Below are 24,639 nucleotides of genomic sequence, written 5' to 3' on the forward strand. Positions count from 1 at the left end.
TCTTGATACTCAAGGTCAAAATACATAGGTGACATACATAAAACATTTAAAACACAACAATAAAATGTGTATAAATAAAAAGTAGCAGACAAGGTTAGAGGAATAGCATCAAATGGAATAAGCAGTTTTAAACAGATGTGTTTTGAGTTGAGATTGTCTACTATGTCTATGTATGTAAGATGCAGCTTTGAACGATATAAAATGTACATTTTGCCCTTAATATATTTGCACTGGTCGCCTCTGACGTAGGACAGCTTACATAGTTTAGTTCAAGGAAAAATAAACACGCAATGGAAACGTCAGTGTGTGAAAGACGTCTGAATTTTAAGGGTATAAAATTGCCAAAACATTGCCAACGCATCTCTTTCTAAATTAGCAGCATAGAGCACATGGTGGTAGACAGTCGCAGGGGCCAGACGGTCACAGAGGGATAAACAGGGGGGCACATGGGGGTTAGGTTATCCCCCCCCCCGCCTACACCCCACCTCAGAGGCTCCTGGCCAGCTCTCCCACCGAGTGTGTCTGTGCCAAAGTGAGTGTCTCTCATACTGCTTGATACTGACACTGTCTTCCTGCGAGTCTGGTCCGGGTGGAAGACACCACCGCAGGATTAACACGTGTGTTTGTGTGATAGTTCACACTCCGTGTCATCAGAGTGGGCCGCGTGTGTCCGCCGCACGCTCAGCTGTAATCCCACCCGGGCCAGAATTCTGCAAGAGACCGGCAGAGCTTCCTGAAGATGTCGGAGTCGAGTTGCAATGACACTCTGGAGCCAGTCGAAGGGAAGAAGGAGGCGGATCAGTCGGGGTTCACCGGGCACCTGTTGAAAATGTGATTCCCCTTGTAACTTAATCAGAAGCAACCAAGGAAGAGGAGCTGTTTGGAAGAACCTCGTCCTCTGATTAATGTTTTAGTGGTCTCATCAACACATCGGCCTTTTCCAGGCCATGAAACCCGATCCATCAATGCAGGATTGTCTTTAAAAGACTCCAGGGGCCAAAAATTAACATGTACTCTTTTTAAAATACGACTTCAGGACGTGGTTTAAGTGCCTTTTTGGTCTCACATATATTGTAAATTAAATTTTAGACAAAGGTCACAAAGTGCATAATTAAAAAACGAATAAATGAAGTGTATCAATAGAATAACTGAGAGACAGTAAAAGCCTACAAATGTGAGTTTCCAAGCAAGTTACATTTTCCAAAGCCATCCCCTGATTTAGATCTAGATCAACAACTCGAAAACCCTTTTTTTACCGTGTACTTCTGGTTATACAAAAAAAAAGCTTCCTGAAAATACTTTTTCATTTGAGAACAGAGGCTACTATAAATGTTTACCATTTAAACACTGAGAAACGTGTTTTTAAAATGTCTATTAAGCGCGTTAATGAGTGTTGATTCTAAGAGTCGTGTGTTGCTACTGAAGTAGATTGAGTGTCCCGCACCAAACCACCTCCCAAAATAAAATGTCAACTCTGCGTCTCCGTGTCTGACCAGTGGCAGACCTGCAGGCTCCCGGAGAGGCAGAGGAGTCCTTGGGGCCAGGTTGGGGGGGGGTTGGGGGGGTAGGTGGGGGGGGGGGTCAAGACGAACAGCGTGTCATCGGCTTCATCCCTCCGGTAATGGCTCGTCTCAAGACCAGAGACATGACAGGCACCGTGTTGCTCGACCGACGCTGCAGTTTACTCAGCACTCAGTCGCACACATAAACATTGGTGGTCACACAAAACAGTCCCGATGTCCACTTACAGGCCGAGACCACTCAGACTCCGAGGGCCCCCTTATGAAAACATGAGATAATGTGAAGCCAGACGTCTGGGCGACAACCACCAGCCTCCTAATCAGGATCTCAAATATGACAGTGATTGATGCCATCAGATGATTCCGTCTGACCCAATTCAAAAACAAGTTATCTAATATGTAGTGTCATATACTTGATACTAATATTGCATTTCACATCGCACAAGGATCTCAGCGTGTGAAATAATTAAGAAGAAATTAAAGCAAGTGTAAAAATGTACTTAAGAAGTCGTCTTGGCACAAGTAGTACTCGTGGCTTGGGGGCCAAATACGGCCTTTCCGAGTACATTAATGTTCATGTTAATATGGTGATCTATTAAGATGCCAGTGATTATGTTTCCTATTATACAGAGACCAATAACAGTATAACAGACATAAGTAGAATTTGATACTCCCAGTTAGAAAAAGTTTGGTTAACATCCAAAATAAATTGGCCCGAAACAAAGAGTGCTGAAGGATTTTGGCTGTTGCTGCAAAACCTGAATTTGCCTCCAGGGGGCATCAATAAATATCTCATCTCTCCTTTTATCTCATAGGATAACAGCAGGGGTCGAGATACGTTTAAAAAAAATAAAAAATAAACCTACTCAAGTAAAAGTACTATTACGCTTGTGAACCTTTACCTTTACATAAATTTAAAAAAGTACTTATGTATAATAAGTTGAGATCAGGGGTCTCAAACTTCGTCCCTCAATTTAGTACAGGGAGAGCAAGGGACTTCATTTTTGGTTCAACGTCAGATGGTTGAAAAAATAAAGATCATCGCATCAAAAGTTATATAGCTTTGATTATATAGTTAAGATGTAACATATTCATAAACAAATAGAAAAATTTAAATGTAAGTATGAATTAAATTAGTCATCCCGGCCCGGTCTCCACAAGAATGGACCTCTGGTGGCCCCCCAGCCAGTTGAGTTATACCCCCACTCCTATTGTTTCAAAATCCCTGAACTTTATCTGCCTTTCAATGAAATTCTAGCCACATGTTCGACTTCCACGCTCAGTCCAGGCCTGGACCAGCTACCGGCCGCCCTGGTTTCCTCATTAATCACTCTTCGCCTCTTCCCCCGCGCTCCCAAACACGGAGGCACTAATTAATGGAAAGCACTTTATGACGGAACACAAGGGTTTCCTGGAAATTAACCACTAATCTAGTGGTCCATTACATCTAATAGCTGGAGGTGGGCGTGGAGGAGTCGGAGAAGTCGGCGTCACGGAGGAGCACGAGCTGCTTAAGAGAGTGTGTTAACACTTGTTAATGTGGACGCAAACATGAGACATGTAAACTGCTGCTCATGATGATGGATGCTGTGGCTGACTGGACCAGTTGAGACCGAAAGATACTGCCGACATTAGATGATTAGAAATAGCTGATCTGTAATTGTGTATATGAAGAAATTGGGTCAAGGTCATGCTATTAGATTATTACCTTTTATTTCCAGTCCATTTCTTGAACTATATATAAAGTTAAAATGACATTTTTACCAAGGATATGGATCATTTCATCATCGCCAGAACTTCATTTATAAGTGAAAGCCTTTGAAGCATAACTTTAACATAACATTTTTTAAATAAAAGCAATATTTCTTATAACAATTTTCTTTTGTTATATAGATATATATACAATTATTTATGGCCATATAACATACCTTCCATGGCCCTTATGTAAATCTTAAGTTCTCAAGTTTAATATCAACTTGCTAGCTTAAGAGTTCTAGTTGCTAAGGAAATAAAACATCTGCTCAATCAACAATTAGACCTAAAAAATGAAATATAAATAGAGTTTTATGCACGAAAAGGGAAATATTTAATAAAGAAATGTGTTTCACATGATATAAATGTCTTAAATATATTTTCTTCTAGATAACTTTTTTGATTTAAAGAGGAAATTATAGTTGTCCTTTTCGTGTCAAAGGTTTGATGTATGTATATAAACCGCTTTATTGCAATTAATACAATTTGAAATCACATTTATTTCAGTCATATCGCTCCATCTGCTGAGAAGTCAAAGTCCAAGGATATGAATCAGTTTTGTTTACCTTCACGTGATTGTATTTTGTTGAGTCGTCCATCAGAGGGAACCTTATCTGAGATGGAGGAGGAAGGAAAGAGGATCAAAACAAAGGAAGCGGAAGGGAACCCGGTTTGATGGAGACGGTCCTGCATTAATACTGCTCATGTGGACAGTGGCGCCACGACGTCCACTAATGGCTGTGGTCGCTCACGAAGGGCCTTTCACTTATCGTTCATTTTTTTTATTTTGAAGGAAGTCGTGCCGGATTGACCAAGGATTGATGGGATGTCTACGAGGAAATGTCGTTCAAGAGCACAACAATGCGGCGACAAACCTGAGGCGAAATAAAGTCTTGTGTATTCGTCACAAATATTTTGAAAGTTTTCAATTTTAAAAATTGTCCAAAAGTTGTTACAGTGATGACCAAGAAAACTTTTCTTTATACCCTTCAAGGCCAATATGAATGGAGTTGGATTTTTATCAAAAATGGGCGATAATTGTATTGACTTTTCGTAATGTTCAGCCGTCCATTTTCATTGGCCGACTCCCTCATAGAGGCTGCTGAGCTGGAGCTCATCACGGCGACTTAGGCAAGAGGCAGAGTGACACTCCGGACGGATCACCAGTCCATCAAAGGGCACGTAAAGGAAGACACACCAATTACCTGTATGCGCTATAGGTTTCCAGATGATGGGAGGAACCCGGAGTTCTCGGGGGGGGAAACTGATGTAAGCACGGGGAGGACAGAAAACAGCTGGAATCGAGAAAAGAAAAGGAACAAGTAATCTATTATTATTTAGCCTGACAACCCTCCTTTTATTCCTGTCCTGATGACATCAAGACCAATTATGGTCAAGCAACTGGACTATATATATATATATATATATATATATGATGTAAACCCAGGAAAGATCATAACTTCTCATCATGTCCCAAATTCTTTTGAAAAATGAAGCTGTTCAAAGCACTAGAAAGTAAGTACAATGTATGGATCAGCAGTCTATTTAAACGGCCAGCTATAATGATAACTTGTACAAAAGTAACGGTTTAAATGGTGATCAAACTAACAAATGCGAGTCAGCCTCTGTGGAGACATTTGTCTGTGATAGTCGATGATATTCTTATTCTACACATTTTGTTCAAGAAAAATGTCAATATTTAGAGCCAACCCGAGAACTAAACTGTGGTTTTATTGACTTAAGACTCACTCGGCATCTCTCTGCATTGCATACGATTCCCTTCAGCAAACTTCAATGGAGTCCTGAAGTTCAAGGGTCAAAGGCTCGACTGTCGCCCAAATGCCCCCGAGTTTCCTGTTTTGTCTGCCCCGGCGACACTAAATGGATTTCAAACGTAAAGTCCACATTCTGCCTGAGACAAAATGACTCCACTAGTTGGTGCTTATCTCTCTTCTTCTTCCTGTATTTTATCTCCCCGCAGCCACAGCAGCGTCACGACCTAAAAGCTGAAAACAAGAGTCGATTTTTATTTTGGTTAAGCACAATAGTTACCGTTACAACTTTAAGACACTCTAGATAAGTCCTACATTTTACTTCAAAAAAGCACACATTGAGTTTTCCATTACCAACACTCTGCAAATGTGGCAATTTGTGGATGAAAAAAAAGAATATTAAACATTCTTGTATCGGTTCATACTCACCAAATGCCGCGCTAGCAGGAAGACGCTAACTTGTTAGCTTCAGAACTAACCAGACACTGCTAAAACGACAATGATAGTTTTACTCTTTTCCCAAATTAATTCATGTTTGATGTTGCTACGATAAAATATACACAAGTACGCTATAGAATAAATATAGTACAATGTTTAAATAAGACAGGGAATTAGTCGCGCCAAGTTTTACTAGCTAGCTTGGATTATGTAGCATCTCTCTTATCAAACTTCCACATACCAAATGAGGTTTGATAAATTAAACATTGGACACTTGTTTTCTGATTTGGGACAAATAATATATTTAATGAATTAAAATTAAAATCGAAAATATTTGTGCAGAAAACCAGATTTAAAATAATGACAATTATTTCAAAGTCAAGTCAACGTTCCAATATAAAAGCAATTAATTCACAGAACCATAAATATATTCAAATAATTGTGTAGATGAAGTTTGCTTCTATGGTATGTAATCAATACAAATACATGCAATTTTGTTTATCCGAGTGGACGACATGAGAACACAACAAAAACATTTGAAAAATACGCATTACGTTCTATAATATAGAGGAACTCTTATGTCAGAGATATATTTTGCATTTTTACATCAGACTTTTTTCTTCGATTCAATGCCAGTGGCCTGTAGGCTCAATAAATCTCCATGAAGACAAATCAAATTTTGACCATGACATTGAATGAAGGGGGAACTTTTAATTCCATAATTTATGGAGCAAATCGAATCATTCCAGGGTGCAGCAGGAAAACAAACAAAGAAAACAAGATTCCACTTGATCAGATTTGGATTTGCGTTCCATTTAATACCGAAAAGGTCCTGCATGATAATTCATAGAGTTTCAATATGTGGGTATATTAGATTGTGTGTGTAAAAATAGTTCTTGGCAGCATTAGAATCTCTTCATTTGTCGGCGCTCTTGTCGCCTCTGCTTCTTCTCGTTCACTTCCTCCGGTGCCGACGGAGCCTCCGCCGAAAACCAAGGTCCCAAAAAGTTCACCCAGAGCAGGTGCAAGGCTCGAGCTGGAGCCTAAGACACACACAGGGCCGAGTTCAAACACATGAACAGCAGCGCAACAAGAATGTCAAAAATCTGCCGTTGAAAAAATCTCACCAGTAGCCAAAGATACAAGAAATATGAGGAGATGGTGCTCAAGACTTGGACTATGGCGGTGAGCAGGATCACGTCCTTTAGGTGTCTGCAAGAAGAATATGAAGAACATTGGTTCAGACAAATGGAGAACCGGAAGCATGCTTTCTAGCTATTTACAACTGTCAGCAGAATATGATCAAATTTGATGAGCACTTTTCATTAAAACTTACAAGAATGTTTCACTGAAGCCCCGAGTTATCTTGTTGTGCCAATAGATACGCCACAGTTTTATAAAGACCAGGATGTTAAATGACATTATGTCAGTTATAAGCATGGGATTATTAGTGATGTATTAGAAATAGCACTTTTTTCTCTAGAAAGGAAATCCAGCAGTCAAAATGCATATTAGACCAGTATCAGTCATTGGATTTTGAGCGCAATTCATTTATTAGATCCTCTATGAGTTTGCTAAAATTTGGTATTAAAAAAATGTGATCCATCTTGGAATAGGGGCATTGAGATGTTAATATCTAATCCAACTTTTAAAATGTATAAATACTTTTGTAACTTCCTGCAACTATGCTAGTGTGAACACATAGTTTAAATATTCTATTATTACTTTATTTATCACAAACACAAACATGTTTTCTAAAGCTTTAATTGTGACTTATATTTAAGTTCAAGGTGACGTCCTTACTCTGCCATCCCTTGCTCCATGTTCAAGTCTATCCCTCCGTCTAAAAGAGCTCCATCCTCAGAATAGGCTGGTTTTGCCATAGCTGTCATGGAGCGATAACTGCCGACGTAAACCGCCAGAGCAAACACCAGAAACAGCTGAGAGAGGAGAAGGAAGACAACGTTAGATTGATGATGGTTAGAACGGCATCAAATAATATATACACATAAATAAAATACATGGTGTTGTGTTAAAAATCATTCTCGAATGCCAAAGTACTTTCCCTTTAGGATTTTAAATGACAAAATAGCATTGGGAATTAAGGTGGAGTTGAACTTACCCATGTCGAAAATGTCGAGTAACTGTAGAATATCAAAAGATTTACAGCTGCATATATTGCCTGCAGAGAAAAAGAAATTGAAGAATCTGAAGTTAACACAGAGAGGCAATACTTTCATTAAAGGTAATGGAGGATCTTACATTTGCTCCCAGGATGACTCGCATATAAAACTTTAATGTCGATTCATTCTCTTCAAGGATTTGCTTCTTGCCTTTAGTGCCAACTTTACCTTTGGGCTGAAATGAAGAGATGAAGACATTTTAGGAAATGTATTTTAATGATACCGTTTGCAAACATTTACATCATATCATATTAAATATTTTAAAAATAATTATTTTATAAAATGTGAAATTAGTTTGAAAGGACAATTATCATGATCAAATCAGTTAAAATCATAATAAGAAACTTTTATTGCCAGAAATGTGAAGTCAACATGGGATTTTACTGTGTTGGCAGTACATAATAAAATAATTAAATAAGATTAAGCGAAAGAAAAACAGAACAACCATGGCTGCCATTCTGCTTCAAGATCTTACTTTAAATTGTTTAATTGGTTTCCCCCCCTATAAGAGTATAATTTACCACATCAATATATATATATATATATATATATATATATATATATAAAATAGGTTTGCAATAGTGTGCAGAGGAGAAAACCTAAATCAATGACAATCAATTGAGAATAGTGCGTAGAACAACAAGACATTTATGGATAATAGATGTTATTTAGTGTTAAGCATTCAATGTTGCTAAAATGTTTCTTAAAACAAAAAGTGACAAATGGTACAGATCGAACAACACATGCGAGTAATTGAAACAATACATTTAACTTTCATTGAAATTGACATTTGAAGTCCATATAACATAGAACTTTTAATTGGAATTTGACAGTTATGTTTGTGTGGATACATTTGTCCATTTTTTTAAATGAATACTTGTTTGTATGTACACGGTTTTAATTCTTTACTATAAATTGAAGCAAGTATTTCCATTGAAACAGTACATCGAGGTCTAAAGACTATTTAAGACACAGACTCTCCACGAGTCAAACTCACCGCCATGAAGTCTCAGACTCGGTGCTTGTTCGCTCTGTCCCACCTGGGCTCGACAGCTCAGACAGGCGAAAAATATCAAAATAAAAATATGTGTATTTTTACGTCAGGATTCTACGTACACATCAGCAGTTAACGCATGAAGGCGGCGTTTCCGGCGATTGAGATTGACGTCATCTCCTGCGTGCGGACACAGGAGAACAAATAGCGCCATCTGCTGTGTCTCTGAGATAATCACAATAAATAGCACGTTCGAAATTATGACAATATTTATTTAAGAAACGTCAAAATAATTCAGCATATATGCAACATATAAATGTGAATTATCACATTAAAACAAATTAAATAGTGTTACTACGTTAAAAGAAACCACCTTGTCATAAAGATTTCATCATAAAGACACAAATATGTAATTTAATAACATGGCATAGTTATGCTAGAATATTTATTAAAAAGCGCATTTCGTGTTGTGTAGTTTAGGCTTGGCGCCGTGACGTCATCGACTCGTTCGCGTGCGCGTCGCTATTTGACCCCGTGGGGCCGCCGTCGCACCGACTGTTTGCCAAACAACAACATGATGGGACTCGAACCCACTGAAGTCACATCTTCTTCTCACAGTCAAACAAGCTCCGCACATCCCATCCAGAGACCGCACCGGTAGCAGGTCACTCTTGTGTTCTCGTGATCCGACCTCAGCGATGGAGTACCTGCTGCAGGTGAAGCTGGCGGCTCTGTTCGGGCTCCTGGCGCTGACGCTTCTTTTCGGATTTATTCCTGCGCGAGTCAAATGGTTCCGGAACTCTAACGGCACAGGTACGGTTGTCATCTTTTATTTGAATGTGAAAGAAAAAGTGTCAAAGACAGATTCAACAAAGACTCTTATGTATTTGATAAATGTATTAAAATCTTATTGTAATTCTCTCTATTTGCAAAAACGTTTTAAAAAACTTTTAGTTTCTTATAAACCACAAGTGTCTTGTCTAAAAGTCAGGAGTATGTTTAACAAACAACCACCGATGACTAATAATTAATTACTCCTAATACTATATATTTTAATATACAATACTTATCCTTATGTGTTAAGGCAGACCCCTCTTTGTCCCCCCTGGCTGGGGTCAGTCACATGATAAAGATGAAGCCTTCCTTGTACATACATGGTCACATTCTTATTGCAACACAGATTTTTTGAAGAGAACCGAACACATGGAAGTGAAAGTGCAAAGCTCTTTTAAGAGTCATAGTAGTCACAGGTTTGCTCTAAACACTGCTTTTTGAATTGATTCGATTTTTGGATTGTAATGAGCCATGATAATTGATAGGATTGATTGGATCAGAATTAAAAAGAAAAGGTTTACCAGCTGATCTTTAAATGTATTGTTTTAAAAAAGGCAGTTAAATATTCAAACTATTTTATAATTGTGCTGTGTTTTAATAGTATTCATTTAATATTCAGGGTCTTAAGTAAAAAGTCGTACTTTAAATTGAGTCTAAAGCTTGGAAATTATTTTCCATTATTGTACATTACTCATACATGACCAAGAAACCAAAGGTGTGCCAGAGCAGTTCACTTCTTTCCCTCCGAGACATAAAGACAATCATTAAGTCAAATCGCACACGCATGACTTAAAATGAAAGTAATCAGCCAAGTAAGTAAGTAAGTAAGTAAGTAATATATATTTATATAGCGCTTTTCGAGACCAGGGTCACAAAGCGCTTTAACAATCAAAACAATACTCAAAACAGTACATACTTCAAAGATCAAGACAACACCGAGAACAACACAGGAGTTCGAGAAATTCAAGGAAAAGCCTGCACAAATAGAAACGTCTTAAGATGTTTCTTAAAGGAGTCAGTAGACTCCATCAAGCGCAAAGAGAGAGGAAGATCGTTCTAAAGCTTAGGAGCAACAGCCTGAAAAGATTTCTCTCCTCTGGTCCTGAGCCGTGTGCGTGGAACCATAAGTAGATTCTGATCCACAGACCTCAGAGCCCGAGCTGGGGTGTAAGGCTGTAAAATAAAATAAGGCTGTAAGTGAAACCAACGCGATTATAAGGGCGAGGTGTGTTCCAGGAATTCAATAAAAATTATATTAAAAGTCATATTTAAGCTTCCAGCACTGAAATAATTAATATTTATTCTTCATATTTTGTGTTTTCCCAGAAACCCATCGCACAGTTCTCAGTCTGATCAGCTGTTTCGCCGGCGGAGTCTTCCTGGCGGCGTGTTTGCTGGACATCATCCCAGATTATCTTTCCGACATCAGCGATGAGCTGGTCCAGCAGAATGTGCAGGTGAGGACACGTTGACGGTACAAACCATTTCACTTTCGCTTTCCCAACAGGAGTAGACACACGAGTTTGTTTGTCGACAGTTGTTAAATATTATGATTATAATGTTATTACTGTGTAATATAAAACTAGACTCTAGACTTGTTAGTTTGTGATGGAATGTTTGCTGTAGACGCCTTTAACTAACATTCTTTTCATCTGGATTTCACTAAAATAAATATATTTGTTGGTAAAGGAAGTGTTTCTACATGTGGGTAATAAGTCAAAGTTTAATATAAAAAAGTATAATTGTGCTTAAAGGCCAGAATTTGATGTCAAACACAAGGAAACAGGATCTAAAAGATTAAGAAAAAACGATTTACCTTGGAGTAAATATTGATCCTAGTAGGACCAGGAGAGTTTTATCAAAGAAACGTTAAGCCGACCTTTATTTTTTACCACTTCTCTATAATTAGTTTTGCTTCCTCTTGAATGACGCCTCAATATATCAACCAGAAAGTACGTCACAGGATGTGGAAATACAAATCAGTTCAATGCTTAAAAAAAACAAGTAGGAAAGTGGTGATTATTAACGAAGTGAAAGAGAGATCGTAAGTGTCCCAGATGGTTCACAATTCCTGCTCATTTTATCACAACCAACACGTGAGTGGATGTCACAGATAACGGGCTTCGTGGTCACACCCGTCACTGCGAGGATCCTGCTGCTGCTAATGGAGGGGTGACCACTTCATAGGAAGTGAAAAAAAAATGCTTGACATGGTTTTTAACTCTAACCTACATGGTGTGTTCATCTTAAAACAGGATATAATGGAAAATCTTGCAAACGTGTCTCGATAATGAATGGAAAGTCGCTGTAGGACTTGATAGATGTCGACATTTTCAAGAATATTACTCAAGGAATTTTCTTTTGCTGTCGTTTCATTCTCTAGGAAGAGCAACATAAGTGGCCAAGAACCAGAGACACAACATCATAAGAGCAATACAAATTCTACCTAATATGCTATCTAATTATATAGTGTTATGGTCTTAATAAAAGCGTATCATAAAAACACATCCAACTGTAATAATGATGCAGATGTACCTGGTGTAGATAAACCTCTCACTAATTTAAGTGTTTTTTTATGGTCCACACAGACTAACTTCCCTCTCCCTGAGTTCATCATGGCGGCGGGCTTCTTCATGGTTCTCATTTTGGAGAAGCTGGTCCTGAACTGCCACGGCGAGAGCGGACACTCGCACGAGAGGGCGCCGCTTCTACAAGACCCCGCCAACGGTCACGCAATTTCGGATCTCGAGGGCAGCGGTCACCACGTCCACGTCGACTTCCAGGCGCACTCGCCCTTCCGCTCGTTCATGCTCTTCCTCTCTCTGTCGCTGCACTCGGTCTTCGAGGGTCTCGCCATCGGACTGCAGAGCTCAGACTCCAAGGTTTGACAGAAACACTACATTAAATGTGTTTAGTTATTGTGGTAAATATATGGATCTTTGACTCGTTTCTTCCTAAAGAAAGTCAGCCCCTGGCTCTCGAACAGACGAAGGGGTTTGTAACACTGGCTGCAGTGGAATCTCACAGTCATGAGGATTGAATCTGTGTCACAAGATCCACTTCACATACGATCAGTGTCGCCTCAGGACTTCTCCTCTCCACGTTATTCCTGACCTCTGACCCCATCCACTTCAAAAATGTTCAACAACATTCATGCAATGACTGTCTTTAACCTAAAAAAAACTAGAAAAGGGATTTAGAAAAATATATTTCTAAGCTTAGTGTTCAGGCTTCACGATCATTAGTCGACTCCGGGTGAAGTTTTTTTTATCATTGCAAGTAAATTTACTTTACACGCTGGTCCACAGATAGCATTGTTTCCCAGGAAACCGCTGGTGTAAAGATTAATACGGAATCAATAACATGTGACTTTGTGTAAATAAAATAATCTTAAGTCACATTCAAAAGTAAACAGATGGCAGTTTGAATGGTATTATTTTAAACAGATTTCTTTTTTTCAATAAAAAGAACTCTCTAAACACAAATATATCTTTGGTTCTATGGGTCACAGTATGTTTGTATAATATTAAAATATTGAATTAAAATATATGTATAGATGAGAAATACATTTTCTGATGGTTCCTTTTGGTCATTTGTAATATCACTATTCCTTTACTGTCTTCTATGAAGAGACGCATCTCAGAGTTCAGCCTATGCATTGTGCACTCAACGACTGCTTTAAACAAGTTATCTTAGATGATAAAATGATTATAAGTTTTGAAAGTGTATTTTGCCCTCGAACGTGATGTGTTCCAATCCACCGTGAGCCATTCTTATCTTCTAACTAATGATTTACATTTGAAAGGTGTTTAACCTACGTCATGCTTAAGCAAATACATTGAGAACTAGAAGTGATTTAGAAAAATCTTTACACCACCGGTTTCCTGGGAAACACAATGCTATCTGTGGACCAGCGTACAATACATTGAGAATACTCGTATACGTTAATTCACTTCATTTGTCATATTATCACATATGTCTGGATTTTCACATTTTATTATGGTTTGTAGACTCTTGTGTGTTTCAGTGTGAAATCACATTTAGTAATAATAGTTCATGATTGTAAAAAACAAAACAAATCTTCACTGTGTATTAACGTTCTCTATCTTAACCATGCTTGTATCTCCAGGTCTTGGAGATCTGCATCGCCATCATGGTCCACAAAAGCATCATCGTCTTCAGCCTGTCCGTCAAGCTGGTCCAGAGCGCCGTGCGCCCGGCGTGGGTGGCTGCCTACATCGGCGTTTTCGCCATAATGTCGCCGATGGGCATCGCCATCGGCATCGGCGTGATCGAGGCTCAGTTGAAAGCCGGGGCCGTGATCCAGGACGTCCTGGAGGGCCTGGCTGCGGGGACGTTCATCTACATCACCTTCCTAGAGATCCTTCCTCACGAGCTCAACTCTCCCGGGAAGCCCTTGCTCAAGGTTCTCTTCATCCTGCTGGGCTTCAGTGTCATGGCGGGTCTGACTTTCCTGGGCTGATGTTCTTTTAGTGTTATATTTTAGATTTGAGGGGGAAATCGACGGAGCAGTACTATTTTAATTTCTAAAAAAAAACATTTTTAGTATTTGATGCAGTTGAACTGATGGTACATCCACTGATATCAGAGGTAGAACAAAAAAGAAAATAACAATTGTGACCTTTGTTTATCACTGGCATTGTTTCAAACATGACCTTTGACACTGTTGAGAAAACTACTGAAAACTACAGTCCTTCACTGTGATGTGTCAAAAAAATGTTAGGTACGACTTGGCTTTTAGGTTTATAACTTCTTGTATTTGTTTAAATTAAAAAACTCTGCTGTTTAAGTTTTTTAATAGTTTTAGCTTCTGCTACAATAGACTACTGAGAGGTGTGTACGTTTAAGATTTTATGCTGTTTGTGTTACAGTTTAAATGTTGACTAACATCCAGATGCCTTAACAACAGGAAAGAATACTAAACTATGGAAACGGTATTTTTACACTGCTTGCACTTTACATATCAAACGTTGTTGGTTGATGAGCTCCACTATTTGAACAAACTGATACTACTGAGAGTTGCTCTTTGCTCTAGTTAAAATATCCTCAGTCGCATCTGCATGGACATGTATGATTGAATTAAGATATCAACGTAAAAATGTTTTGTTTCTAAAACATGATTGATGACTTGATGACTGTTGTACAAACTACCTGCTGTGTAAATGCAAAAAGTAAAATTTAAGAAAATGATTCTCCTTGTCTTTGTTAATTGAACCAATCTGCATTCGTCCACTGCCCAAGCACAAGCATAAGAGTAACACTAGATGGCGCTGTAGGACATTTCATATGATTTAGTTAAACAAAATGACATACATTTCATGTTATGTGATCGTAAGCATTATCTACTGTAAATATATAACATAATTGTTAATTATGTTGATAATAGGACAAGCAGAATATTATTTTTCGTCGATAATTTATAATCCAGAATGCTAGTGCCTCCTGCTGTCCAATTAAGCTCATTGATAGTAACAAGACTTTTAAAATTATATTATATTTTAATACAATAAATAAATTACTTACTACTGAGCATTTATAATATTAATCAAGAATATTATTTTTGGATTATAAAACTATTTGTTTCCTTATGGTTTGTCTTGTTATTCGCTTCTCGTCTCTTGAACTGTGTCGTGTCAAAGTTTCTACACATCATTCTAAACGTAATCTTCACAAGCGCTATGACATAATACTTTTACCCCTTAAATGTATTTATAGCTTTATTTCCTCAAAATGAGTATCCTTTTGACAAACTGTGTCCATAAACAATGTAATAAAATCTAACTGAAGAAGGACTTTAGTTCAAAGTGAGCTATTGTCTCCACTTGATACGTTCAGGGCCTCATGTACGAAGGTTCGTGGATTTCCTTCTAAAAACACTCAAACCGAGAAAATGGTGCACAAAAATATTCTGGTGTATGAATCTGTGCGCAAGCATGAATCCAAACACTTTTTCCTTGTTCATCCAAATCAACTATAATTGAGCGCAGACGGGTTCATCCCTTTCCAAGCCTATGTCAGTCATAAATGAATGAACCAGATCCTGAGATTTATAGTTCTGAAAACATGAATATAAACTATATTAAGAGGATGGATCACACTAAATTAGTTCAGACGAGCTCCAGTACAAATGTTTATATTTTACATGTAGGTTTATACTACGAATACTTTCCCACCGAGTATTTTTCGGTCTAAAAGTCACTAATATACATCTAAATGTCCTTGGACATCTAGACTAAAAGTGTTCTACCACTGGGCTAAAATTCAAGGTTTTTTGCCGTCTATTGATGTCTAAAAGACGTCCAAGTTTAGGTTAGGTAGAACTTTATTGGAAATTGTTCTTTTTCTCCAAATTATCCACAGCAAATGCAGCAAATTTTCATAAAAAAATATCAAAATAAAATAAGAACAAGAACAAAGAGAAATAAAGAGAAAGAACAAGATGATACAATCTAAGTCTAAAGATAAAGATAAAGAACATAGATCAAAGAAAAATAACAAAGACAAAGGATACAAAGACTAACATAGAACAGAACATCAGGACACTTTTACTCCACTCCTGCCCCCAAACTCAGAATTGTACAATTTAATAGCCTGAGGAATGAATGAGTCATTGAGTCTATTTGTTTTGCACCTGGGAAGGAGCATTCGTGCACTCATTCTTCTTCTCTGCCATCATCCATGATGGACAGTAGTTTGTCCAGTGATCTCCTCTCAGCAACTGTCACCAGTGTGTCCAGCTTCATGCCAACCACAGAACCAGCCTTTCTGATCAATCTGTCCAACCTGTTGACACTCCTCTTGGAAACATTCCCACCCCAACACACCACAGCATAAAACACTGGCCACCACAGACTGGTAGAACATGCTGTTAAATGATCGAAGCCTCCTCAGAAAGTACAGTCTGCTCTGAACTTTATTATAAACATGGTCTGCGTTGCAGGACCAGTTTACTGTCCAGCCACACACCGAGGTACTTATAGTTATCAACTATCTCCACCTCGTCGCCTCTGATGGACACTGGACGTGGCTTTAGATCTCTTTTAGACGTTTAAGTTTAGACCTTTTTAGACGTCTAAATTTAGACCTATTTTAGAAATCTAAGTTTAGACCTTTTTAGACGTCTAAGTTTATAACTCTTTTAGACGTTTAAGTTTAGACATATTTTAGAAATCTAAGTTTAGATCTCTTTTAGTCGTCTAAGATTAGACCTCTTTTAGACCTTTTTATGCGTCTAAATTTAGACCAATTTTAGAAATATAAGTTTAGACCTCTTTTAGACGTCTAAGTCTAAACTTATTTTAGAAGTCTAAGTTTAGACCTTTTTAGGAGTCTAAGTTAAGACCTCTTTTAGACATCTAAGTTTAGACCTATTTTAGACGTCTAAGTTTAGACCTTTTTAGGCGTCTAAGTTAAGACCTCTTTTAGACGTCTAAGTTTAGACCTCTTTAGGCGTCTAAGTTAAGACCTCTTTTAGACATCTAAGTTTAGACCTCTTTAGGTGTCTAAGTTAAGACCTCTTTTAGATCTAAGTTTAGACCTCTTTTAGACGTCTAAGTTTAGACCTTTTTAGGCGTCTAAGTTAAGACCTCTTTTAGACGTCTAAGTTTAGACCTCTTTAGGCGTCTAAGTTAAGACCTCTTTTAGACGTCTAAGTTTAGACCTCTTTAGGCGTCTAAGTTAAGACCTCTTTTAGACGTCTAAGTTTAGACCTCTTTAGGCGTCTAAGTTAAGACCTCTTTTAGACATCGAAGTTTAGACCTATTTTAGACGACTAAGTCTAAACTTCTTTTAGACGTCTAAGTTTAGACCTTTTTAGACATCTAAGTTTAGATCTCTTTAGACGACTAAGTCTAAACTTCTTTTAGACGTCTAAGTTTAGATCTCTTTTAGACGTCTAAGTTAAGACCTCTTTTAGACGTCTGTTTTTTCATTTTTCAGTTTCAGATAATTTACATCCATGTTTTTCCATTTTCAGTTTCAGATAATTTACATCCATGTTTTTTCAGTTTCAGATCATTTACATCCATGTTTTTTCAGTTTCAGATCATTTACATCCATGTTTTTTCATTTTCAGTTTCAGATCATCTACACCCATTCATTTCATTTAAGGTCAACTTTAGAAAGACATGTAACCTTCAATCCAGAATTGAAAAAACATGCAGGATACTTTCATGCTCTCATGATTGTGACATAAGAGCGGCGAGCGGGGCCACGTTCTCTCATGCCTGATGGGATCCTGAAGGGACACTGACGACCTGTTTTGTCAGAGAATAAGAGTTCATTCATGAGCTCCTGCTAATGAGAGCTGCTAACAGGCAGCAGGATGGACGAGTACAGTAATAAGTCTGTCGGCTCTGAACGACAGAGGCCTCAGTGTGACGAGCAGTTAAAGTCCCACACAAGCTTGTTAACCACCCCTAATTGAAAGAATCACTTTATTCACTGCTTTATTTCAGACTTGCTTGTTTATTGGGTAAGTAATTGATTTAATCTGAATTATTTTTTAGACTGAGGTATTTGATACGCCTCTATTTTTAATATCAAAGCATCACAATAGGATAAGTCAAAACAAAAGATTCCATCTGGAGTATAACACAATTTATAATAACCAAATTAATCAGAAGTATTCATTTATTTCAATAAATTAGTGTTAAACGACTATGATAATGTTCACTGCAATTATTTCATCAGAAGAATCCAACCTTTTTTCGACCAAGATTGGTTTAATGTCGGCACTAGATGTAGTTCACTGACCAACCCAGATAAAAACAGTAAAAAATAAATCAAATTGATTTTGTGTTTCAATGGTTTTCACTAGTTAACAGGTTTATTCTTTGAGTAAACTCGACTGAAACAAAGATATAGACGTGTCAGGAGTCATAGGCTAATGTTACTATCATTTTTCAAAATAAAACTCCTTTCAGACATTTTAAAATAAATTAAACAGAAATGATTCTTTCTGTGTGGCCAACAAATACCTCATAGACCAGTTATGGCCCCTGGGTCGGGCACTGGGGACCCCTGCATACTAAAATGAATACTTTTTAAATTCAAAAATTACCTACATCTGCTAATTAACTATTCAGTGGTGCAGTTTAATGATGTATAAAGAAAGCTTAACCTGGATAATTGGAGTGCCAAAGCTGGTTTGACATGAGAGCCTGAGAAACTTGTCTCAAGAAGGCCTTCAATTGTAATTGTTTTACATGAGAAAGTGCATTTTCTGGAACAACCTTTTCAACTGTTTATCTTTTTCATCATATCCAGTGGAAACTTTATCACGGTCGGGTACAACGAGAACGTCTCCTTACTCGACCGTCAGTCTGTGTTTTCTTGCTTCTTCTATGTCCAGCATCAGAGTCAGCAGCCACACAGGGAGCGGATCTTTCTTCGGGTTTGGTTTCCTCTTCTGCACCTTTGCTGGATATTTCTTCGGCTCCTTCATTTTCACTTCCTTCTCCACACGTGTCTTACTTCGAGCTGTTTTCTCCAGATCTTCCTGGTCCATGTTCAGATCTCCTTCAAGTGGCAAATCCATTCAGTTTTGATGAGTTAGGGTGTTTTTCTGATAAAAAAAATTATTCATTTGATCAATTGTTTTATGCTTTTCCATTTCTGAGAGCAAATCTTACTGTAAATAAACTTGCGTTTGACTTTGTTGTTATGATTGTCGCCGCTATTTTTAGCATCCAAACATTGTTTTTCCAAGGCAAAGACGACAACATCACCCCTCGTCCCTCCCTCACCTACTATTTACCGAAGATAATCCAGTCGTAGTAATCCACCATGCCGCTTTAATCCTACTTTGATTGACATTTTTCAAACTCCTCCCCTTCTTTTCCTCACTCTTTTCGGGCTCCATCGCCACTCACACTTCTCTCATCCTGCCTGTGTGAGGTAAGAGGGCATTTCTTGATTCATTCTTTTAAATCTATTATTGTTGCATGTCCTGCTATTTATAAAAAACTATCTAGTTACATCTTTACGGGTCAATAAAAACAGAATTTTATCCACTTACCTTAAATAGTAGGATTGTTCTGGGTGACCAATTTGAAAACTGCTAATTATTTGTGGATATTAAATTATTTTATTATTATTATTATTTGTTGTACATGCAAAATAGTGATTTTAATTAATTTATCGTACTCGGGGAGGGAAAAACAACCTTTTATTCATTCCTTTTATGAACATTAAGTTACATTTAGCAGGATTTCAACTTTTGTTTTGATATTGAACCAATTTTTTTTTTTTTAAAGAACATTGTTTAAACTTATTATGTAAAAAGATGATGTTAAATACTGTACATGACATGAGGATTAACTACTATTTTAATCGACAATCTAATTGAGTCTAAGTGTTTGTGGTAAATCTGTTTACAGTGAAGCTGCTGGAGGACACTGCGACGATGGCTGCTGTGAGTTGGAGCTGCTGTTTTGAATCTGCCATTATATTCTATAAGTATTAAGGTCGCTAAAGGTCGGCGTGAGAGCATGAAGGTTTGACTCGCATGCTCTGTGGTACTTGCAAGTGGATTATGGAACTCAGAAGGGCTTCTAAGCTGTTTTTAAGAAGTGGCCTGAGAGCTCTTTATAATGTAGTCATGTGAATGAGATTAGCGGCTGTCTTCTGTTGTGCATCGTTTCGGGGTCCGGCCAGGAATGCACTCAATAATGTGGCAAGTCAAAGTAATGAGGTGTTTTTGAAGCGTTGAGGGAGTGAAGAATGTTGCACCCTTTGATACAAATTAAACCCGGAGAAAGTCCAGACAATACCAATTATGAAATATGATTTAAATCGTTTTTTGTCTTTACAGACTGGAACTTTTCGGATGGTGTCGGAGGAGGAGCAGGCCATGAGGTCCAAGCTGGAGCACTTAACTGTGAAGGATCATGGACCTGTTTTCGGTCCTTCTCACAAAATACCTCCCCACACCGTGCAAAAGGTTTTGAAATAACGACTCGTTACTTATAGTTCACTGTCTTAAGTAGATGTTTGTCCGGACTTTGTAGGCGAAAGATGAGCTGAACGAGACTGATGAGAGGCGAGCATCTTCTCTGAAGGAGCTGCGAGCCATGATCAAGGACCGAGCCACAGACGACCTGACTAAACTGGTGTTGGAAAGATTGGGGGATAAACCGGATTCTCTGCTACTGCGTTTCCTCAGAGCTCGCAAGTTTGACGTGAAACGAACATACGAGCTGATGAAGGGTAAAATCAAAAGATTGATAGTTTTACTATTGATAGAGAATAAGAAGTGCAATGTGATTTAAATTAAATTCACATAGTTAAAGCATGAAAAGGTTTTTGGACTTTTTCTCATTGTCAGGTTTATGCTTTGCACAAATGAAGAAATAATATTATCTTAGTAAATATCTAGTAATACTTTTCTTTTCCTCAATGCACAAGAATAACATAACCACACTTTTTTTCTTTCATCCCCAGCTAAATATATGTCACTTTTCTGATTTGAATATTTGACTTAATCTATATATCTTTTGAAAATATAAAGGAAGACAATATCTTTATTGTTATCAATGAGGAAAAGAGCTCCTTTGTGAACCCGGTGTTCATTAAAAGCGTCCTTCGCGGAGACACAGAGGCATGTGCTCATTAGTCGTGAACTTTCAGATGCTTTCCCGTGACAAAGCCCATCTTTGTGTGCAAATAGGACAGTTTTCTTTATTTGCGAGCTCCTAGTTTTGAGCTGGGAACGTCACAGGAAACCATTGTGTCGACGTGAGACCAAAAAAGTAGGAGTGATTTATTGACGTAATTTACTTTACTTTACTACTCGGATGTACTCGGAGGAGGTTTTATTTTAATTTTACGAGTAGATTAAATTAAAAGTAAAACACTCACCTATTAATGTTTCCCTGCAATCTGCTTCAGGATGCCTTCAAAATCTTTATGACCTGGAAGAAGTGTACAATCGATCGTGTTATTAATTGAACGCTCACGTACATGTTGTGACTCATGAACAGGAGCTTGTTTGTGTGGCAGAGGAATGCGTTTATCAATTTTCAATTGTAGTTTGCGGGTGAAAACCTAAACAAACAATCTTTTGTGGGTTCATTGGTGAACTATTATTAAAGTGACAGTCGAGTCTCCGTGTTTTTCATTTAACCAAAATAAAAACTAAATCAACACTTGTTTTATACGATCTTTAAATACATGTTGTTGTTGTTTTTACAGAAGAAATAAAGATATAAATCCCAACGTTATTGTGAATTAAACTTAAACGTCGTCTGGTGTTTCCCAGGTTACATGCGCTTCAGGAAGGAGTACCCGGAGCTGTTTGAAAACCTCACCCCAGAAGCGGTCCGCAGTACCATTGAACTGGGCTATCCTGTGGTGCTGCCGAGTCGGGACAAGTATGGACGGGTCGTCCTGCTCTTCAACATCGAGAACTGGGATCTGGAGGAGATCACATTTGATGAGGTGACGTCACACATGTCACTTATTTAATGCATAACGTTTTATAATTTAAAAAATAATAATTTCTTAATTTGTATTTGTCAATTAATATTAAGCAAGGTCGTCTAAAAACTACAATTGACTTAAAAACAGTCCCAACTTGATGCTAATATAACTTCAAAAATATTGCTGGATGCTAAGCTAACACAAATTAGCAGCGCGATTCCTCTAAAGTTACATTATAAAAATGGAATATCGAGTTAATAATGTAATTTATTAACTCCTCGGCTGACTTTACAGTTCTTACCAGACAGGAATTTGACTTTTATTTTCAATATTTTCGACAAAAGCGTTGTGTCGTTTTTTAGCTACTCATTGCGTCGACGTCATCTTAGCCATTAATCAAGCCACGGCACTACGCCATCTATTGGTAATTAAACGTTACTGCAGCTGAAGTCTGGAACTACGCAGCCCCGGATAAATAATAATAATAACAATAATTCAGGGGAGTTAAATAAAATCCTTTAGGAGGGTTTTGTTTCGAGTTTATGCAGCATGTTAAAACGAACAACGCACTTATCAATCAGTTACATGCATATTCTCAATCAAAACTCATTTTTAAAGAAACTTAACCAGGAATCATGGATAACAAATTTGCTTTAAGGTAAGGTAAGGTAAAACATAAACAATACTTTAATTTATCTGGAGTATTTTACAAAAAAAGTACAAGCAAAAGATTTCTCTTCAACTACATCATGGCCTGTAATATATCCAAATAAATATTCCGATTTTTTACATAATACAACCTAATATCTCTCAGCAAATCTTGTAAATACTGAGGCAGTATTTCATGGCCACAATTTACAATGTATATATATATATATATATATATATATATATATATATATGTATACATATATATATAAAACACAAAAACGTCTTTATTAACAAAGTATCCATAATTTCTTACATTATTACCTTAGTCTTTTATATGTATATTGTTTACTAAGTCACCCCTGATCCAGACAATAATAGCAGTGTAATCGTTTGTGTACATGTGCTGCAGATCTTGAGAGCGTACTGTGTGATCTTGGAGAAGCTCCTGGAGAACGAGGAGACCCAGATCAATGGCTTTGTCCTTATCGAGAATTTCCGAGGCTTCACCATGCAGCACGCCTCAGGGATCAAACCGACGGAGCTGAAGAAGATGGTGGACATGCTGCAGGTCTGTTGAAACAAGGTTTCTAACTTCATAACTTAAGAGTCGAGATGTAATACATCTGGTGATGTTCTGCAGGAATCCTTTCCGGCTCGTTTCAAGGCGGTCCATGTCACCCACCAGCCCTGGTACTTCACCACCACATACAACGTGGTCAAACCCTTCATGAAGAGCAAACTTCTGGAGAGGGTGAGTCCGGAGTGTGTCTCGACTCGTCACCATATCTAAACGGCTTCGATGCGTCCACAGGTCTACGTTCATGGAGACGAGCTGGAAAACTACCTCAAGGAGTTCGATGAAAATATCATCCCGGCAGAATTTGACGGGAAAGGTCCCACATGCGACTACCAGAACATCGCCAACAAGCTTTTCGGATCTGAAGACACGGCTCTTTGAGAGTCTCGAGACTCGTGGTCTTCTCACCCTTAGATGCTTCCTCAAGGATCAGCTGCTGTGGGGCTAGCTTGATAATATAGACCGTTTACAAAGAGAAGTTTCAAGAGTAGAGGAAAAATATACATTATCATATAGATTAGATATTTCTTGTGAATAGATGTTTTCTGTTTAGAGACATTGTGAGATATCATGTGACTTGTTCGGTTTGCCTTAAAAGTCTATTTGCGCTCGATGATGAAACATGTAGGTGAGAGAAAAGAGACATGGAGAGATTGAGATGATGGGAGGCTGCATGGAGATTTGTGGGTCAAAGGTCACTGAATACAATGACAAAAATGAGTGTAATGGGGGACTTCGGTATTCATTTTTATCATACTTGTTTATCATACATATTTGCGTTTTCAATAAAATAGTTGTTTTTTTCACACATTTCTTCCTGATCCATCATTTCACTTTCATGTAGTATGAGTATTTTTTTTATTTTCATCATAATAAAAATACATAAACATGTAAATACTACATAAAAATACAGTAGTATTTACGCGGCAACACTTTTCTTAATATATATAATAATTCTGTAATGTTCATTGTAGACCCTTAAGTTATCTGTAGATGTGTGTCTGCCTTTAATATAGTGTACAGTTGCCTCAGCTCTGGGCTAAATAAACATTAAGTAAATATAAAGTAAATATTCTGGAAGTAAATAAGGAATTTGCTCACTAACTACATGATGCAATGAAACAACAAACAAAACAAAAAGTAAACAAAAGTGCAGTGTGCTATCTTGTACCCAAATAAATAAATAAATACATATATATATTAATTTATAAATTGACCTACAAGAGTTCTTACATCTACCACAAGAGGGCACAACCGAATTTAAAACATCTTACTCGACATTGTGGTCATCCCTGGAGATTCATTCTTCAGTTATTAAGGAAATCCACAACCTGTAAAATAATAATCGCTATCTGGCAAATTTGATTCACAGATTTATATTTATTTTCCTTCCGCATTAATATGAAACCATATAAACTGGGGATTCTTAACCCATTCAAGGCCAGGTCAACCACTTTAAAACACGTCTTTAATTGGG

At 37.6% G+C, this 24,639-nt stretch overlaps 3 protein-coding genes and 1 long non-coding RNA gene across 6 annotated transcripts; 2 read left to right on the forward strand and 2 right to left on the reverse strand.

Annotated features, from left to right (window-relative positions):
- Positions 1–6,173: 6,173 nt before the first annotated feature.
- Positions 6,174–8,809, reverse strand: tmem208 (transmembrane protein 208). The gene is made up of 6 exons (XM_087793181.1): positions 8,663–8,809; positions 7,745–7,840; positions 7,605–7,664; positions 7,286–7,422; positions 6,610–6,694; positions 6,174–6,525 (listed from the first exon to the last, which is right to left on the reverse strand). The coding sequence occupies exons 1-6, from the start codon at positions 8,666–8,668 to the stop codon at positions 6,388–6,390; spliced, it is 522 nt and encodes a 173-aa protein (XP_087649307.1). The 5' UTR covers positions 8,669–8,809; the 3' UTR covers positions 6,174–6,387.
- A 209-nt stretch (positions 8,810–9,018) lies between these two features.
- On the forward strand, positions 9,019–14,704 carry slc39a1 (solute carrier family 39 member 1). The gene is made up of 4 exons (XM_087793813.1): positions 9,019–9,472; positions 10,820–10,950; positions 12,082–12,375; positions 13,623–14,704. Exons 1-4 carry the CDS (start codon positions 9,358–9,360, stop codon positions 13,974–13,976), a joined length of 894 nt encoding a protein of 297 aa, XP_087649939.1. The 5' UTR covers positions 9,019–9,357; the 3' UTR covers positions 13,977–14,704.
- Positions 14,705–18,563: 3,859 nt separating this feature from the next.
- LOC148076466 (uncharacterized) lies at positions 18,564–22,313 on the reverse strand. Of its 3 annotated transcripts, none has more exons than XR_015711456.1 (5): positions 22,236–22,313; positions 21,823–21,928; positions 21,374–21,426; positions 19,272–19,402; positions 18,564–19,079 (listed from the first exon to the last, which is right to left on the reverse strand). It is a non-coding gene; the product is annotated as an uncharacterized LOC148076466 (long non-coding RNA). The 3 variants fall into 3 exon arrangements; XR_015711457.1 differs by having other exon boundaries at positions 19,261–19,402; XR_015711455.1 differs by lacking the exon at positions 19,272–19,402.
- On the forward strand, positions 19,877–23,562 carry LOC148076467 (retinaldehyde-binding protein 1-like). The gene is made up of 7 exons (XM_087793877.1): positions 19,877–19,928; positions 20,328–20,456; positions 20,524–20,722; positions 21,774–21,952; positions 22,995–23,153; positions 23,226–23,336; positions 23,397–23,562. Exons 1-7 carry the CDS (start codon positions 19,920–19,922, stop codon positions 23,541–23,543), a joined length of 933 nt encoding a protein of 310 aa, XP_087650003.1. The 5' UTR covers positions 19,877–19,919; the 3' UTR covers positions 23,544–23,562.
- The last annotated feature ends 1,077 nt before the right edge of the window (positions 23,563–24,639 follow it).

The sequence above is a fragment of the Callionymus lyra genome, chromosome 6 (genome assembly GCF_982586985.1).
Source record: "Callionymus lyra chromosome 6, fCalLyr1.hap1.1, whole genome shotgun sequence".
NCBI lineage: Eukaryota > Metazoa > Chordata > Actinopteri > Syngnathiformes > Callionymidae > Callionymus > Callionymus lyra.

What these genes read in the sequence shown, in the direction of transcription:
- LOC148076467 (XM_087793877.1), top strand. An exon ending in AGGAGATCACATTTGATGAG is followed by an intron (nt 21,953 to 22,994) that starts GTGACGTCACAC and finishes CATGTGCTGCAG; the next exon opens with ATCTTGAGAGCGTACTGTGT. An exon ending in AGAGCAAACTTCTGGAGAGG is followed by an intron (nt 23,337 to 23,396) that starts GTGAGTCCGGAG and finishes ATGCGTCCACAG; the next exon opens with GTCTACGTTCATGGAGACGA.
- slc39a1 (XM_087793813.1), top strand. Translation starts at nt 9,358, where the DNA reads ATGGAGTACCTGCTGCAGGTGAAGCTGGCGGCTCTGTTCGGGCTCCTG. An exon ending in CCGGAACTCTAACGGCACAG is followed by an intron (nt 9,473 to 10,819) that starts GTACGGTTGTCA and finishes GTGTTTTCCCAG; the next exon opens with AAACCCATCGCACAGTTCTC. An exon ending in TGCAGAGCTCAGACTCCAAG is followed by an intron (nt 12,376 to 13,622) that starts GTTTGACAGAAA and finishes TTGTATCTCCAG; the next exon opens with GTCTTGGAGATCTGCATCGC.
- tmem208 (XM_087793181.1), bottom strand. An exon ending in GAGTCATCCTGGGAGCAAAT is followed by an intron (nt 7,665 to 7,744) that starts GTAAGATCCTCC and finishes TTTTCTCTGCAG; the next exon opens with GCAATATATGCAGCTGTAAA. An exon ending in ACTCGACATTTTCGACATGG is followed by an intron (nt 7,423 to 7,604) that starts GTAAGTTCAACT and finishes CTCCTCTCTCAG; the next exon opens with CTGTTTCTGGTGTTTGCTCT.